Source organism: Hyperolius riggenbachi, chromosome 12, assembly GCF_040937935.1.
Source record: "Hyperolius riggenbachi isolate aHypRig1 chromosome 12, aHypRig1.pri, whole genome shotgun sequence".
In the NCBI taxonomy this organism is placed as follows: Eukaryota; Metazoa; Chordata; class Amphibia; order Anura; family Hyperoliidae; genus Hyperolius; species Hyperolius riggenbachi.
The window spans coordinates 148919598-148937763 of record NC_090657.1 but is presented as its reverse complement, the minus strand read 5'-3'; the positions used below and the strand labels follow the sequence as shown (position 1 = coordinate 148937763).

Genomic DNA, 18166 nt, shown 5'->3' with positions numbered 1-18166 from the left:
GGATCGATTCAACAGATTATGTAGGTGTATATGTCAGTATTTTGTACACTCAGTGTAACAGTCAGTTTAGATGAAGCGAAGTAATACTAACATAGCGCTTACAGAAAAAAAAATGTAATATTGAATCAAAATCTTCATCCAAGTACATGAGTAATACTTCATTAGAAATATATTTGTATTAGTACTTCTGGTAAGATGTATAGACGGAGCGTTTACATGGTGTAAGAAAAGGACATAGGTAAACCGTTTCAAAAAACACATACTGCACATGCCTGTGTTCTCTTTATTTGTGTTTTGGATCTATACTTATGTATGTTAAATACATAGGTATGTTCATAGTTGTCATCAGTATATGTAGGCAGATGTTAAAGTATTTGCAGGGTACACTGGTGTAGTGGTGTTCCAAGTAGTGTGAGGCAGATAACTATGTGGGGCAAATATTTGTATACAGGTGTATAGGTGTCCACACAATATTTCTCTAGGCACATGTGTTGCTGTCCACCTGTACATTGTTTGTAAGTGTGTAGGTATCCCAAGTAATTGTAGTCAGGTATACAATACACCCTGTTGTTTTGGTGTAGTATGTGTAATCCGGTCTGTAAGTGCACTCACTATATGTTACATAGAAGTTAAATTTATAATGAGTTGTTCAGTGAGTAACCTAGAACACAAGTCCTCAATATTTGATAACGATGCTCCTGTATAGCTAGGTGTCAACTGGATACCAATCTTAAAGAGAATCTGTATTGTTAAAATCGCACAAAAGTAAACATACCAGTGTGTTAGGGGACATCTCCTATTCCCCTCTGTCACAATTTCGCCGCTCCTCGCCGCATTAAAAGTGGTTAAAAACAGTTTTAAAAAGTTTGTTTATGAACAAACAAAATGGCCACCAAAACAGGAAATAGGTTGATGTACAGCATGTCCACACATAGAAAATACATCCATACACAAGCAGGCTGTATACAGCCTTCCTTTTGAATCTCAAGAGATCATTTGTGTGTTTCTTTCCCCCCTGAGGGGGGAGTGCATAGCAGAACCACAACACTGAAGAACTTGGCAGCCTTCCAGACACAGGCTGACAAGTCTGACAGGGGAAAGATACATTGATTTATTACAGAGACTGTGATAGTACAAAGTGCTGCAGTAAGCCAGAACACATTAGAATAGCTTTTGGAACTTGTAGGATGATAAAAAACAGGATGCAATTTTTGTTACGGAGTCTCTTTAATAAGAGTGAATTGATGTAGACGATGTAAATGGGTTTCCCACATGAAAGGGTCTAATGACCTACTGAACAGTCTCCTGTTAACAGAAGGGATGTCAATGTTCAAATGTCCCAGGGTAAATGCCCTAGATGTTCTGAAACTTCTATATGTAAAACATCCAAATAGTTCTCCTATATTTCCTTGCCACAACAATAATATGATAAAAGATGTAATTGCATATAGCACTTGGTTAAAAGCAGCATTAGCAGCATACAGTGTTGAGTAGCAGGGGTACCCCTGAGCGCATCAACTCACAGGCCTTGCGGCCTCATTGGTTAGTGTACTGCCCTCACAACACTGTCCTGTGTAGTGCAGCTAGACAGTCAGCTAGACACTGTAAATAAGTCCAATAAGCGGAGGAATCTGCTTCTTGACTGAGATTCTCTGTACTTTATTGTCTTTCCTTATTTACTTTAATTGTGAAACTGCAATACAATACAAACGGATATATATCAGTATGCACAGTACAAAAATATACAGCCTACATATAGCTATGTAATGCATACACCTTTCTAACAGGCTTTCTAACTCACAAAATGCTAATATAGAGGCCTACTTACAGACAATTTGATTGCCAGGCTTGATGGGAAGGACAGATGCTTCTCACTGAGAAACTAAGATGGAGACTGGGCAGGGCCTTACACCATCCTGTTCAATCTAGATCATTTCCTGTTGCTGGCTAGAATATGTTATGCAAAGACTGCTTACAAAAAACAACCATTAGCGGGCAGCAGATAAGCTATCATAAATTATAATACTATTGTCTCTGCTGAATTGCAATGAAGGCAGCACAGTTAGGATATCTGCAGTGCAGCTGCTCGATCCCACTAGCCCCGGCCGGTGACTAAAGTGGGAGAGTCTAGATGCGCTGAGGTGTTTCTAGCAACGTCGGGCAGGCTTGACAGGCTACACAGTTGAATGTTGCGCTGTCCCTCAATAGATGGTATCACGGAGCCCAGTCTCGGATGCGACGTACTGGGCGCTCCGCTCTGTGACCGCGCCCCCACTCACGTGATGTGTGACGTCACAACTGATGAGCCTATCGCTGATGCGTTTCAGGAGGTCCGCCTCCCTTTCTCAAAGCAGCCCTCTGTCTATTTGCCCCCCCTTCCCTGTGCCTCTGCCCCAGTTTGTCCCATCAATTCCTTCTGTGTCTGTGTCCCCTCTTTGTGCTTTTTCCCCCTTTCTGTATGTCTTTGTCCTGTCTGTGTCCCCTCAGTGCCTCTGTCCCTTTTTGTCCCCTCTGTGCCTCTGCCCCCCCCCCCTCGCCCCATACCACCTTCTACCTGCAGCAGCACTGCTGGACTTACCTTCCAGTCCGAGTCCAGCCCTGTCGGTCTAGCCACTCCGCCTCTTGATCCCTCTAGCATACAGCACTGCTTCCTGTATATCATGTGACATACAGTGAAGCGATGCCGTGCACAAGAGCTGGCAGGTGTCGGAGAGAGGAGGACGGACAGCGTTGGACTTGGTTTGGAGGGGAGTCCAACACTGCTGCTGAGGGGGACATGCACCGGGATTTGGAGGACGTTTGATGCCCCTTCTTCAAACTTCCCCTGCACAGAAATGATGGGATTGGGCCATTCGTATCGGCTGGTTGTTAGTAAGTCAGGCATTTGTAAGTCGGGGATCGCCTGTATAGGCTGTGTATTCTAATATTTTTTTCATTCTACATGGATAAAGCCTGAATAAGGCATATTGCCCAAAAGCTTACTCCTCACAATTTTTAAACTGGCTAGCTATAAATGGTTCAAAACATCTTCTCCTTTCCTCACAGAAAAAGTATGCAGTTCACCACTTAGAAGATCGAAGTGGTTATGAGGTTTGATGTTGTTTCGAAACATGTCGGCTAGTTTTTGATGTTTGGTGGCAACAAATAAAGCAGAGCAGAGTTTGGATATGATGAAGCTATGGGTCACTACCAGTACTGCACATCTTCCACGCTACAGGACTGAGGCTGAGCAATACATTTTACAAATTACATTAGGAAGACTAAAGGTGGCCACATACCATACAATTTTTTAAATATCTGTTCAATTTAAGAATTGCAATCAATTTTTCTGACCGATTGTAACATTTCAAAAATATGACCAATGTACCACACACCTATGTTCAATTTTTCCCCAATTATGATAAAAATGATTGGAAACGCTGAGAAAATTGCTTGGGTGTGTATATTAATACTTTGACAATCTAACACACACCATACAATCTTTAGAGAAATTGAAGAAAAATAGCTGGCATTCCAGATAGATAAAAATCGAAAAAAACGGGAAATCCGATCGGATTTTTCAGTCGAATGAAAAAAAAGCTTTCGATTTTTCCGGAGATCCGATCGTTTTTATCGAATTGCCGTAAAATCGGATCATTTTATTGTATCGTGTGTGGCCACCTTAACACTAATTTGACTTCTAAAAATAGCATTTTAACTAGCTTTCATTGTCTTCAGTGAACAGATATTTCACATTTAAATTCATGTGTAATGCACTTAATTTAATTCTAAATCCATTTGGAATCATTAAGAATAGGGAAATTTAACAAGTATACACACTTTTATAAATGGGAAGTTTTCAAACTCATTGTGTTAACTACACAGAATATGCTGTTTGCTAACCTAACCCTAAGGGCTCTTTTCCATATAGCGTGCTTTCAGACGCACTTATGGAAATGCGATCACAGGGGCAGCAGACAGTTTCCATTCAGGCGCTTCAATCCATGTAGCAAGAAGAGAACAGCGGCGGTGCACAGCGGCGGTGCACCTCCAGCTAAAACGTCACCTTTATTCTGGTCACTTGAAAATTAATTCACAATGCATAGTCCGATACAATGGAGAGAGGCACAAGGTGTGTAAGAGATCTACAGCCATCAGGACATGCACTGCGATCCACTTGAATCGCAGCACATGTTTGCCTGCATTTTAGGGCGATTACGCCCGTGATCCCATTCAGTATAATGAAAGGGATCGCAAGCTCCGCCTCTCCCGGTAGTGACACGACACAGAGCCACATGGCTCTGCTTTGAGTGGAAACAAGCCCTTAGTGGGATTCGGTCTGCTTTTTATCAGCATATCAATGTTACAGATTGATACACGTTGCTGAAGAGCGGAGCGCACTAGTATGTACATGCATTATACATTTTATTAATAGAACAGCGAGGAGAACGCCAGCGCATACCACTAAGGCTGCATCTGAAATGACCACCAGCTCAGTGTGTAGCACGTATATAGACTTTCTACACACTTCGCATTCAATTCAGATGCAAATCTGGCGTTCTCCTCGCTGTTCTACCAAATGTAAGTTACACATTTTTTTCTGCTTAGCTGCTCCCGAGGTTTTAAATTTAGGTTAGGTCACTTGCCCGGAGGTCTGCCTCACCGTGGCGCAAGTGTCTAGTATAATATACTTTGCATGCAAACCATATTGGAAGCTAATGTACCTCCTAGTTTAATAAATGTTAGCACTTGTCTTGGACGCAGGGCATGCATTTTTTCAGTCTGGCAGAGGCGGTGTATGCCTGTGTGATTAACCATTCAATTGCAGCATGTGTTTAGGGATGCGCAGCCTTTCCCCCCCCACCTTTCCTTAATTTTATTAATAGACCCTACAGTTTTTCTAAACTAAAGCACTGTAACCGTACACTTACTTGATCAGTACACACATAGGGCTTGATTCACAAAAGAGTGCTAACTGTTAGCACGGCCGTTTTTCGTGCGAATTTTCGCATTGGCGCGCAATTAAACGGTTTCACGCGAAATCGTTATCGTTATTTTGCGCGCAAACACGAATTTTCCCACGAAATCGTTACCGTTTTTGCACGAAAATTCACGTTTGCGCACGAAAACGATAGCGATTTCACTCAAAACCGTTTCATTGCGAGCAAATGCGAAAATTCACGCGAAATTGGCCGTGCTAACAGTTAGCACTCTTTTGTGAATCAAGTCCATAGTATATGGTATTGGTGAAAGCCAGCTATCTCTGGATCTAGAATAGATTAAGTTATTCTGTAGGGTTAAAAGCCGCAGGCGTAATATAACTGGCTGTTTTGGGCATGAACCTGGTTCAGTGTAAAGCAATTGTTTGCATGACTCCACTTACTGTCTTGAAGTGAAGCATTGTGAGGGTTACTCTTTATTTTGATACCATTTAAACTTGTAACATATCTGGAAATTGATATTATGTATATATTATGTATATTATATATACATATATTATATTTTTATGTATATATTATGTATGGTTACAATATAACAATAATAATAATAATTCCTTTTTTTGTATAGCGATTTTCTCCTGTTACGCTTACTCAAAGCGCTTATGAGGCAGCCACTTGAGCGCACTCAGTAGGCAGTAGCAGTGTTAGGGAGTCTCGCCCAAAGAACTCCTTACTGAATAGGTACTGGTTTACTGAACAGGCAGAGCTGAGATTCGAACCCAGGTCTCCTGTGTCAGAGGCAGAGCCCTACATACCATGCGTTCGATGCATCATGTCCGATTCAAGCTTCGAAGGATCGTTAGGTCGATTTGCCATACTTTACATGGCAATCTACCTAAAAATCATCGAAATGCGTTCGGAAATGCTCGGAAATAATCGAATCGACGCGTATCGACGGACGCATTCGACGCGGAAACGGATGGTGTGTATCCAGCATTACACTATCCAGCCACTGACTATGCACAGCCTGATGGATGAGGGCAGCATGGTGGCACAATGGTTAGCACTCTAGCCCTGCAGCACTGCAGGTTCGAATCCCAGCCAAGGCACTATCTGCACGAAGTTTGTATGTTTTCATAAAAATTGAATATGCTTAAAAAAATAAAAAATAAAAAATTTTCTGAATTTTTCAACCAAAAATTATCTCAAATTGCTCAAATTGCAGCAGTAAAACTTTTAGAAACTGATTTTTGGATACATTTTCTTTGGAGAAAAGTCCCAACTATGTAGATAAGACTAGCATTCATAGAAAGGCCGTACATTTTAATATGGGTGATCCTGAAGTGTTATTATTTCTGAAAATATTTATAGATGCAGGCATGTGATTGTTTGATTTGTCTGTTAAATATTATAATTGCTATGATTTGCTTTTGACTGTAAATTGAATCTGGGTGAGAACTTTCAAAACAGCTGATGAAAATGTTCACTTCTTAATGATGGCACAGTTGTTCTCAAAAGGCCATAAAAGTAGTATGTCACAACCTCAAACAGTTTGTAGAAGGGAAAATTCATAAAGGAAAATGTCATCATTTTGATCAGGTGATTGGTTTACCAGCTTGTGGGTTACCTCGTCATGAACATATGATCATGTCTCATGTCTCTTTTCATTCTGTTTGAACCACCACAAGAAGAAAAGAGACACCATCACATGATTGTGACCAGCCAATCAAAACCATAGGCGGCGAGGTCCTCCTGGCCCCTCTCCGTGTGCCTCTGCCGGCCCCCGTTACCGGCGACACCCAGGCCGGGTGTCATGCCGGCTCTTTCTGGTTCCTGACGTTCACTGTCATCACGCCGGCCGCTTCTCGTCATCACTCCGGCCACCGTGATAACGCGAAGCGGCAGCCGTGATGATAACGAGCGTCAGGAACCAGGAAGAGCCAGCCCAAAACCCGGCCTGGGTATCGTCGGTAACGGGGGCCGGCGGAGGCACACGGAGAGGAGCCAGGAGGACGCCGGGGGACCTCGCCGCCTACGGTGGGCTGGAAAAAGCCCCAGGTAAGTGTACTCTTTTAACCACTTGCCGACCGCACACTCATACCGTGCGGCGGCAAAGTGGTAGCTGGAGGACCAGGTGCCTCCCTAATTAATCAGGAAAGGCCGCTCGCGCGAGCAGCTGTTGCCTGTTAGATCACGGAGCGGGTCTCCGTGAATAGCCTGCGAGCCGCTGATCGCGGCTCGCAGACTAAATGTACACCCAGGAGACATTTGTCTCCTTTGTTTACATTGTACGGCGCCGGGGATCGCCGCCATGTGACAGCCGACATCCTGTCACAGGCTGCACAGGACGGATAGCGTCCTGTGCAGCCCCGATCACCGGGGGGGGGGGCAGGTAGGAGAGGGAGGGGGGTGAATGTCGCCGCGGAGGGGGGCTTTGAGGTGCCCCCCCCCCGCAACATGCCACCAGCAGGAGCGATCAGACCCCCCCAGCACATCATCCCCATAGGGGGGAAAAAAGGGGGGCGATCTGATCGCTCTGCATGCCAGCTGATCTGTGCTGGGGGCTGCAGAGCCCACCCAGCACAGATCACATAAATCAGCGCTGGTCCTTAAGGGGGGGTAAAGGGTGGGTCCTCAAGTGGTTAAACTCCGGCACTGCTCATGGTCCCTTTAAAACTGGTCTTTGATCAAATGGACCACATACCTCAACATGAATTTTCTTCGAGGAAAAAAAAGTATTTAGGAGAAATATATTATCTACTAATATTTATATGAAGTTTCCTAGCCTGTTTGTTTATAGACCAGAGTGTATAGGAGATATTCCATACAGAGAAAATATTGATGGTGGGAGGCTGTGCTGTGCAGAGTAATGTACAAAAGGCATCCATCCTGCCAAGAAGCTTTCTGTAAGCTGTGCTCATGGTACAAATGAGAAAATTATATAAATTCAGAAATAAAGTAAGATAGATATATATTTATTTATTAAACACAAGGACTAGTACAACATCTTATATACAAACCGCATTCAATTCATTAATTTCTAATTCATGTGATACAATACCATAAGAAACAATAATATAATTGAAGGCCACTATGATTCCCAACTTACTTACTAAACTGAGCCATGAGTAACATCATGTCCGAGTTCCTGAGGAAGTGACCTTTGCTTCATGAAACACATCAAGTTGTTATATAGTTGTGATTCCTGCTTGTAGCTGACTTCTGAAATATTTACCTTCCCGGCACCAGCGCAGGCGCAGTATCGGCTCTCCGCCTCGGAAATAGGCGGAAATAGCCGATCGCTGTCGGCCCGCTCTACTGCGCAGGCGCAAGTCTCCTGCGCATACGCAGTAGAGCGGACCCGACGGAGATCGGCTATTTTCGCCTATCTCCGTAAGGTAAAAAATTCGGCTTACTTGCGAGTAAATACGGTAGTTCTTTTATTTTGTAAAACTATAGCTAAATTTGAGTATATTAAGTAAAAGGGAAATCATTTAAAATATGAAGATGTAAAATATACTGGTAAATGCTGAAATGATTTGAATGTTGAAATATCTATCTGTATCTGCTTTGAAAGTGGCATGTATTTCTGATAACATAAATAGGTAGAAACATGCCCGGCCTGTTCTACGGTCTTGCCAGGTGATATGTCCAGTTGCCATCAGTTGTTCTGCAATACACATGCGCGCTTGAGCAATCTGCGTCTTGTTTTGTGAATGCCATATTGTTGTTACTGTACCTTCTATTTTGAAGATGTAATTCATTTTTTATTTTTGTTCCTGAACATTGAACTCCCTCAAGACATGTTATATAACCTGAATTTTAATACACTACACTGAGATACCTTGTCGATGTATATATTTTATATAATTTAATTGTTCTGTGACCACTATTTTTTTATATCCATATGCGTACTTATTTTTTAGACAATTAATCATTAGGAGAAGTCACCTCGTTGTTTTTAATGTGTTCAGGGCACACTTATGCCATTTTTTTCAATTTTTTCGAACTCAATAAACTTGTAACTTTTTATCTAATAATGTTAACTGTCGTTGAGCTTAATACCTTGTTTAAAGTGACACTGAAGCGAAAAAAAAACGTATAATGAATTGTATGAGTGGTACGGATAATTAATAGAACATTAGTAATAAAGAAAAGTCTTGTATTTTTATTTTCTGTTATATGGCTTTTTTTTTTGTAAACAGTATTGCATTATTCTCTATTATTTGTAGTTTACAAACTACACTCTGTATTTTAAATGATGAAACAGAGCAGAGCTAATGACCCTTTGAACTCCCCTGCAGTAAAACCTTAAAAAAACAAGAAACAGCGAGACCGGTTGAGAGAAATGCTTAAGAAAACAGCACTGCAGCCGAACCAAGTTGGGTCGGTGAGCACAGAGAAGCTCTGTTGCATAGATAACAACTGGAGTTTCTTAACTCTTCTTGTACTGGAAACAATGTGAGACTTATATCTGTGCTACTAATGTTCTATTTCTTATCTGTACTACAAATACACATTATTATATAATGAATTTATTTTCACTTCAGCTTCCTTTTATGTATCACGTAAGTGGCTTTCTGTTACATTACTGTTTCTATTTGAAGAGGTATGTTGGGGGTTAGATGTTAGAATTCTTAATTTGTTGTACCTAACGTAGGCCCATTTCTTTATCACATCCCAATCAGAATATTTGAAAGACATCTAAAGGGGTTTCTGCATTGTCTATCCCCATTCAGCTGGCAAAGTCCCATTCAGATTTATATTTAGATGAAATATTTTGTTTTCAAAGCACATGCTCTGCTGTCTCATGGGTTTACTATAACCGTCTTGTGGCCTTTCAAAACTCGGAACTTGTTGCTCTTGAAATTCACTTGAAGCTGTTTGAGGCCTGGTTTGTAGGGGACCACATCAAATTCCAGAATGGATTTTTCTTTCTTCTTCATGGTACCCACCCTGAGCAAAAGAAAGTACAATGTTGTTTTAAGTATATTACAGAAATATGAAACTATTGCTGGCCATGTTGAATCTGAAACCTCCCTTAGGCTCCCTGCACACTGCAAATCCGATTTGCGATTATGATTCTCCCTGGATGCTATCAAAAGAAAAACGCAGAAAAAACGCAGCATGTATGCAGTACTGATTAAAAATCGGATTGAATCACATGTGAAAATCGATTAAAAATTAGAATCTGAATCGCATGTAGTGTGCAAGAGGCCTTAAGGTGGCCGCCCACCATACAATTAAAAGACCCAATTTTACAACAATTCGATAAAAATGATCAGTTGTCCCCAAAAATCGAAAGTTTTTTTAGAAAGCCAATCAAATTTTTTATTTATTTTTTTAGATTGGACATATTGGAAAAGTCAGCCTAATTTTATCAAGAATTGTATGGTGTGTGTGATGGATTGTAAAATTGTATTCAACCAGAAAAAATGTATGTAACTATTCAGTAAAGTTGTCTCTCAATTTTTCCAACCAACCAATTTTTTGGGAGTTTACGATCTTTTATTCCGAAATTGCAGCAATCTCAAAAATACGTGTTGGTACCTCGAAGATTCTGATCAAAACTTCCAATCAATAGGAAAATTGGATCGAAATGCTCAAATCGAATCAAAATAAAAAAATGGTATGGTGTGTGGCCACATTTATCTTTTTTTTTTACAGCAATTTTATGTGACATAAGCTGTACTCTTTTTGTATCTCTTGACCTATACTGTGTCAACATGGAGTTTGTATGTTTGTGTGGGTTTATTTTTCCACCTCCAAAAATATTTTAGTTAGGGCCTGGCCACTCATCAAATGTTCCAAGTGACATTTACCAGACAATCACTGCAGTGTGAACTGAGCTATTCTTTTTTTTCTTTACAACTTTTTAACACTATTACAACTATAACACTATTTACAACTATTTTTTCAAAATGTTGCAAAGTTGAAATAGTTCACTTAAACCAATAGGTAGCAACAACAAAATATGGCATTAGTGGTCATAACAACACTAAGAAAATGTTTTTTTATGCCGACCAGGGACCCTAAATCTTTTCAAAAGTAGCAGTATTTTCTCTGAGGGAGGTAGAGGTAATCTTTTCCATGGTATAAATCACTTACATTTTGTGAATCAACTCCGCCCTTGAAAGAGGAGGCGCCAAACGCCATGTCTTAGCCATTTGCCAATGAGAAGGTTTGCTTATGGTGGAAGGGACTTATGGAACTGGGCCATCCATAGATCGGGAGGTACCCACACTTCCAGAATATCAGAAGCTAATGCAAAACCCACATTCGAAAATCAGATACCGGCTGGCCATGCTGCCAACAATGAGATTGATCTGCAGAGAGTAGACTGCCACAAAAGCATAAATTGGTAAATATTAGGCCACATTTAGTCAGTTGTGCTTAAAATATTCAAAAACTATTTTCTTGAGCCAATCTTTTTATAAAAAAAAGGAGGGGGGCAGTAAGTAGCAGGGATTGTCTCCAAAAACCCTTTCAAACTACCTAAATAAATGGGCCCTTAAGCAGAACTGTTTTTTTTTTTCAATTGTCTCTTTTTTTACAGTCACTTACAGTAATTTGAGGTGAGACTTCAGCAATCCACTACCCTCGATCACCAGTACACAGTCCTGTATATCTTCTTCCAGTGGGTTGGAGAAGGTGAGGTGCACCTTGCATGGCTTGCTCACTGCAACAGGACCCATAAACTACAGGAAATAAAAAAATAGCAGTTATAAAATACGTAAGACATGTCATGTCTTTGATAATGCTTAAAGGGACTCCGAGCTCACGAAAAAAAGAAAAGTTGTACTCACCAGGGGCTTTCTCCAGCCCAGTGCTGGTCGGGAGGTACCACGCCGGCGTCCTGGCTCCTCTCCTTCTCCCCGCTCCGGTATAGCTGACAGGCCGCAGCCCGGGCGACACTCGGTGGAGTGTCGGGCTGCAGCTTCCGCGTATGACGCGGATTACGTCACACGCCGGCCGCCTCGCGTCATCACGGCGGCCGGCGTGAAAGTACTGCGCATGCGTGCTTTAATCGCGCATGCGCAGTACTTTCACGCCGGCCGGCGTGTGACGTAATCCGCGTCATACGCGGAAGCTGCAGCCCGACACTCCACCGAGTGTCGCCCGGGCTGCGGCCTGTCAGCTATACCGGAGCGGGGAGAAGGAGAGGAGCCAGGACGCCGGCGTGGGACCTCCCGACCAGCACTGGGCTGGAGAAAGCCCCTGGTGAGTACAACTTTTCTTTTTTTCGTGAGCTCGGAGTCCCTTTAAATAAAGAAAAAAAAATGGTATTGTTATAAAATGTTTTTTCTTAATTATTAAAATTTTGATTGTTATTTTTATGGTCTTAATTCCATGCTTTATGGGATAAGCGCTAACTAATAATATTGCCTAGGTCTTGGATATTGTCATCCTGAATCGAGGTGCTGAAGAGTAAATATAATGTAAGCTTTACTGTTATACGAATCTGTTGTGGCATTTATATTTAAATTGCTCAAATAAATATGTGTATTGCCTCTTGTACTAGCCTGTTTTACTCCCATATAGTGGGAGAATACCTATCTTATGTCTATTTCACCATCTTTCTATTTTTATTTGTTTTTGTGAAGCACTGCATGTTATGTGATATGCTGAAGATTCTTGTGAACTGTTATAGTTGACAGTATTCCTGAATTCATTCTCAATATATGCTGGCATTATATATTTCTGTGCTTCAATAACGTTTTCTTTGTTGAAAAACATTTTTTTTATTGTCCTCATACTTAATCTATCATTAAAACATACATGCCGTTAGCAATCGTTTTTACATAAGTATGTAAACCTATGGTGGCCACTAATGATCCAATCTTTTTTCATTCAATCTTACTATTTCTATGTAATATAAGGGAACTTCCTACATTATCCATTCAATATATTCACTTACCCTTATACTACATAGATTTGATAAAATTGGATGAAAAATGTTGGTTTGTTAGTTGCCACAATAAGACCAGCAAGCTACAAAAGACTATCAAGTGACAATGTGATAAAATGTCTGGATCAAACTTTGACCATTTATTATATTATTTTTGGTAGTGAACTCAGTGGCTCCTTTTGTATCCTAACATACAGTATGTTCAGAACTAAGGTCTTTACAATCCTTTGTATGGGGGCAAAATGATACCTTTGTGTCCTATGCCTTTTTTATATATATATATATATGTGGTAAAATAGGTTTGCAAAGTGCAGATTGACGTTGCAAGGTGATATTGAGTCCACATTTTACCAAGATAACAAAGGACTTTCTTGATATTGAGTCATCTATTGCAAAGTGGCAGATTAAACTTTTGGGCCCTTTTCCACTGAAAATTGCCATCGGAGGCACAAGTGCAATTTTTGTATTTTACGCTGAGCAGTTCCTGTGTGTTTCAGTGTGGTTTTTACCCAACGTTTTAATTTTGGTGGCATTGTGTTTGCATGTTTCTGACGATGTAAACTGGGAAATGGCATGAATGGTGCATAACACCATGTTTGGTATGCTGTTTTCTTGATCTCTAATGGACTTTAACCAAAACACAAGAGAAATGCAGCATGCACTATGTTTTTAGGGCAAAATAGAATTGCATCAATGGGAATGGGGCACCACAATCGCAATGATAATGCCAATGCTCTTGTGATCAGCAAAGTGTGGACAGATTGTGTGTGATCTGTTTTCAGATTGAAACAGTTAGTGGGCAAAGGCCCTTAGTCGCTGTCACCCTGAGGCAGTATGTTATGCTAGTCTCACTCCTCCTTATTGGTCCATACCTATGATGAGTGCTACACTTTCCTAGAGCGAGAAGAGATATGAGGGAGGAAAGTGGTCTAGGCTTAGCTAAGCAGTTTACAGCTTCACAAAAATAGCTTTTTCTTACTTTGTTTAAAGTGAACCCGAGGTGGGGATTAGCAAAAAAAAAAGTACACTACCTAATCCAGGGGGCTGGTCAGATCAGGTAGCTGCAATCTCCACCACTACTGCGGTCTGTAACCCCTTGGTTGTGTTTTCTGTGACCCCTGGGGTCACGACGTTGGTAGCTCCGCTTTGTGTGTCTCATGCAGAGGCAGAGGAGCGGTGGGTGGAGCGTCGGTGGAGAGGCAGAGCTGCCCAGTGGGTAGCAGGGAATACCTCTCCTACCTTCCCCTCAAGATTGTCGACCTGCTGCACGATGGCAAACATCGGGGGTGGTAGCGCGTTGCGGTAGGGACACAGAGGCTTATCATGCAGCAGGGAATATGGCTCTGTGTCCCATCTGCACCTCCTGTGCCGCCTCGGGTAAACTTTAAGGTAGCGAGGAACACAGAACAAATATTCAGTACATTAAATCGTCTAAGCTTACAAATGCTTTGCTTCACACACCTATATTCATGCAGCAGTGCATTGTGTGAAGAACTGTGCATTCCCATGAGGAACCAATTAACAGCGTTGCTTCAACTTGTCTCAGGAATACCCCTTGCTCTACTGTCTCCTCATTGTTCAGCATAACTGCCCTGCTCTCCTAGGAAAGTCCTAGCTGCTTAGGCCTCACTGTTCATACACATCTTTCTTCTCTGCGATCTGCTGGCTGCATGGAATAATTGTCCTCTGCTGATATCATGCTCACTTCAAGCATGTAGAAATGGCAGGAGAGGATATTATTTTCTTTACAAACAATGCACTGCATATCAGTACGGATAAGCTGACTTTTGAGCATTAAAAAAGTGGAGGGTTGGCTTACCCGACGTTTCACGATAAGGGGTCCATCAGTGTGATCAGAGCAGTGCAAAGTGACACAGCTTCAGGCTCCAGTGATGGCAGTGATCTCACTGCCATTGTTTAAAAGGTAATACATTGTGTGTGTGTAGGTGTGTGTGTGTGTGTGTGTGTGTGTGTGTGTGTGTGTGTGTGTGTGTGTGTGTGTGTGTGTGTGTGTGTGTGTGTGAGTGTAGGTGTGTGTGTAGGTGTGTGTGTGTGTGTGTATAGGTGTGTGTGTGTGTGTGTGTGTAGGTGTGTGGGTGTGGGTGTGTGTAGTTGTGTGTGTGTGTGTATAGGTGTGTGTAGATCTATAGATATCTCATTATATACTGTGTATATATGCATATATATATATATATATATACATTTAAATACTCCCCTGAGAGGACCTTAGTGCAAGCCTGAGGCCTCCTGAGATTCCTCCTTACTGGATCATCAGTGGTACTGCTTAAGATGCCATGCAGTAACGCTAGAGGTCGATGGCAGACAAGAGCTTTTAAAGGGATGGCAGAAGAAGGGGAAGTAGGAGCAGAACACTAACCACATGGCATAGTGCACTAACCACACGGCGCAGAACACCAACCACACGACTCAGAACACCAACCACACAGTGCAGAGCACTAACCACATGGTGTAGAGCAAGTGTGGTAATAAAACCAACCACACGGCGCAGAACACGATCAACATCGCACAGAGCCAGAGTGGTAAGAACACTGACCACATAGCGCAGAGCCGGTGTGGTAAGAAAAACAACCACACAGTGCAGAGCACCAACCGCACAGTGCAGAGCCAAGTGCCATCATGACTGCCTGAATAAGAGGAGGCAGTAATGTACAACTTCCACCAAATACAAAGTTGCAGAATAAAGTCAAACATGCAGAAAAAAAGTAATACTCATGGCAGCCTCCATATTCCACCTACTATAGAGTCCAGAGACCTACTATTTACAATTGTATTACATCCATCATGTCTTTGCTTAAAAGACCCCTGGGGTATGGGATATGGAGGCTGACCTTATTATTATTTCCTTTTAAAGAGTACAGCTGCTTGGCCTTCTACTGATCTTTCATGCATCAGTAGCATCTGAATCAACCACCCGAAACAAGCATGTGGCATGCTTGTTTAGGGTCTATGGCTAAATGTATTAGAGGCAGGACAGCCAGGCAATGTGCATTGTTTAAAAGGAAATAAATATGTCAACCTCCATATCCCTCTCATTTTAGTTGTCCTTTAAGTTTTGAGGAATTTGAATTACATACATTTTACAGAAAGGAAACCTGGTTTGATGGAGAATCCTTTTTATCGGGGTCACAATCCAAGCGACCCACCCATTTGCAATAATGATGTGATTTTAATGACTGCCATAATGGTCAGTGGCCAAAGGAATCATTCCTCTGTGACATGTGCAATATTCGTATTATACATATTTAAAATGTGTATCTCAGCATGACCACAATCCGTTTTATATCCTGGTTGGTCTTCTTGTGTACAGCAATTAATCTAAACCCAGATTCACATTGGCACAAAAAAAGTTCTGTTTAGTGAAATGAAATGGAACAAATGCAATTGGGTCCTATGCAAAGCAGTAGCACATTAGTCCATTTGGAATGGATTAGTTCAATCCGTGAGTGGAGTGCAAGCCTGTACAGCTTTTCTGGATTGGCCGGAAGAAGCGGATGGCGATGAAATCAATGCTAGCCTATGAGCTAGTTGCTGCATAAGTGTTGTGCACACTCACCTGCTGTCGCCCATTCAGGTATTCCGCTGCCACTGCATGGAAGAAGCGCCAGTATACAGATCTGATAGCCCTATCAGAAGCATCAGGCTACAGTTGGTTTGAAATAGACCAATGGCAATCATCTCTCCCCAGGGCAGATTATCATTGGTTCTCTAAGTGGTAGACCAATGAAAACCCTCCATGGTGCTCAAGGAGAAATCCCATTGGTGTTTTGCAAGCAAATAAGAGCCAGATGCTTCCAATGGGGCTCTCAGATATGTATAGCAGCGTTCTTCCTCTATGCAGTGGGGGAATGATAAGGTACGGAGTGGATGGTGATGCAAAAATGAACCGAAAACAAATGATGAAAACCTTTTGTTACTGTAACAAACTGATCTGTTTAAAGGGACTTACCTTGGTCTTTCTCCAGCGCCCCCCCCCCATAGGGTAATCCGGCGACATCGGTTGAAGTCGCACATTCACACCGCATGCGTGTCATCACGCTGCCTGAGTCTTGCACATGCATGCACTCTTAAGGTGACCGGTGTGACGACGCGACGGGTATGCGCCAAGTCGCCGGATTACCGGAGCCGACAGTGGGACTGCAGAAAGGAAGAAGAGCATGTAGGGGCTGGAGGAAGCCCCATGTACTGTTTAGAGTCCCTTTAAACAGAAAACGGGTCCGTTTTTTAGGATGTTTTTTTTCATCCAGTAGAGTGTGAACCACAGCCTAATTCTGTATTTCAGACTTTACTAGATTGCATGTGCAATAGCAATATTTCTGTCAGTCAGTGTCCGTGTTCATGAAATAAATGTCAATACAGATTAAGCATACATTGATCTGGATTTGTGAAGTAGCCAGGTTGATATTTTTCTCTACAAGGACTTTTTCCCAGGTCACATTCTGCTCCCCGACAGCCGTCACTCTTATCAGGTTGTTGTCATCAAGATGCTTCCCATATCGTGCAAATGGAATCTCTAACAAAATCCACTTTTCTGCAGAGTAGAAGAACATTAAAACAGGCCTTTAGGTTTCATAATTGCAGAATCAATATATAATTTTACTTGTACACACATTCAAATATATCCATATATACTCGCATATAGCTGATGCACGTAAAGGTATCCACTTTTCCCTCGGTGACCAGGAAAAAGTGATTGACTCCTGTATAAGCCCCCTCCCCAGTATAGCCCCCTCCACAGTAGCCAGATGTGCCCCCCAGTAAAAGTCAGCCCCTCCTCCCCATAGCCAGATGAGCCCCAAGGGATGATGCAACTGTGTCTTAAGACGCCACTAGATGGTTTCATAGATATGAGACACAGCGATTGCCACACAGGAAAAATCCCTGATCATTGCACTGCTAACATGTTGCTTGCATGCTCCGCTGCACAAGACAGGGGACAGGTAGTCTTGAGCAGCACACTCTGCACACCAGGTTGCATGGGATGCGCAGGGCACAGACACAGCAGGGAGCCAGCTGGCAAGAGCAGGATCACTAGTGCACAATCCTCATGCTCCTCTGCCAGTAACAAAACCTGTTCCACCATCCGTTCTGCACTTTTTTTGTGCTGAAAAGTTAGGCTTATACACGAGTACATAATATAAACATATATCTATTCCCGGTCGTGTACATGGAATTCTGGCGCTCTTTTTTTTCCCAGGCTGAGCCAAATGATGACTCACCCTGCTGCCGCACAAATGGGGGGGGTGTTAAATACTATTCCCCATCCGAGTCATCACAACTCCGAGGGAGAAGTAATTTGGGGTCTAGCCATCGCCGGTTC

At 42.2% G+C, this 18166-nt stretch overlaps 1 protein-coding gene across 1 annotated transcript in view; it reads right to left on the bottom strand.

The window, feature by feature from the left end:
- Nucleotides 1-7878: 7878 nt before the first annotated feature.
- Nucleotides 7879-18166, bottom strand: part of LOC137542216 (protein-glutamine gamma-glutamyltransferase 5-like) — a 66495-nt gene continuing 56207 nt past the window's right edge. The window contains exons 11-13 of the mRNA XM_068263961.1: nucleotides 17217-17377; nucleotides 11484-11617; nucleotides 7879-9875 (exon numbers count right to left, since the gene is read on the bottom strand). Of these exons, the coding sequence (XP_068120062.1) occupies nucleotides 9728-9875; nucleotides 11484-11617; nucleotides 17217-17377 (443 nt within the window). The 3' untranslated portion in view covers nucleotides 7879-9727. The remainder of the gene's footprint in view (nucleotides 9876-11483; nucleotides 11618-17216; nucleotides 17378-18166) is intronic.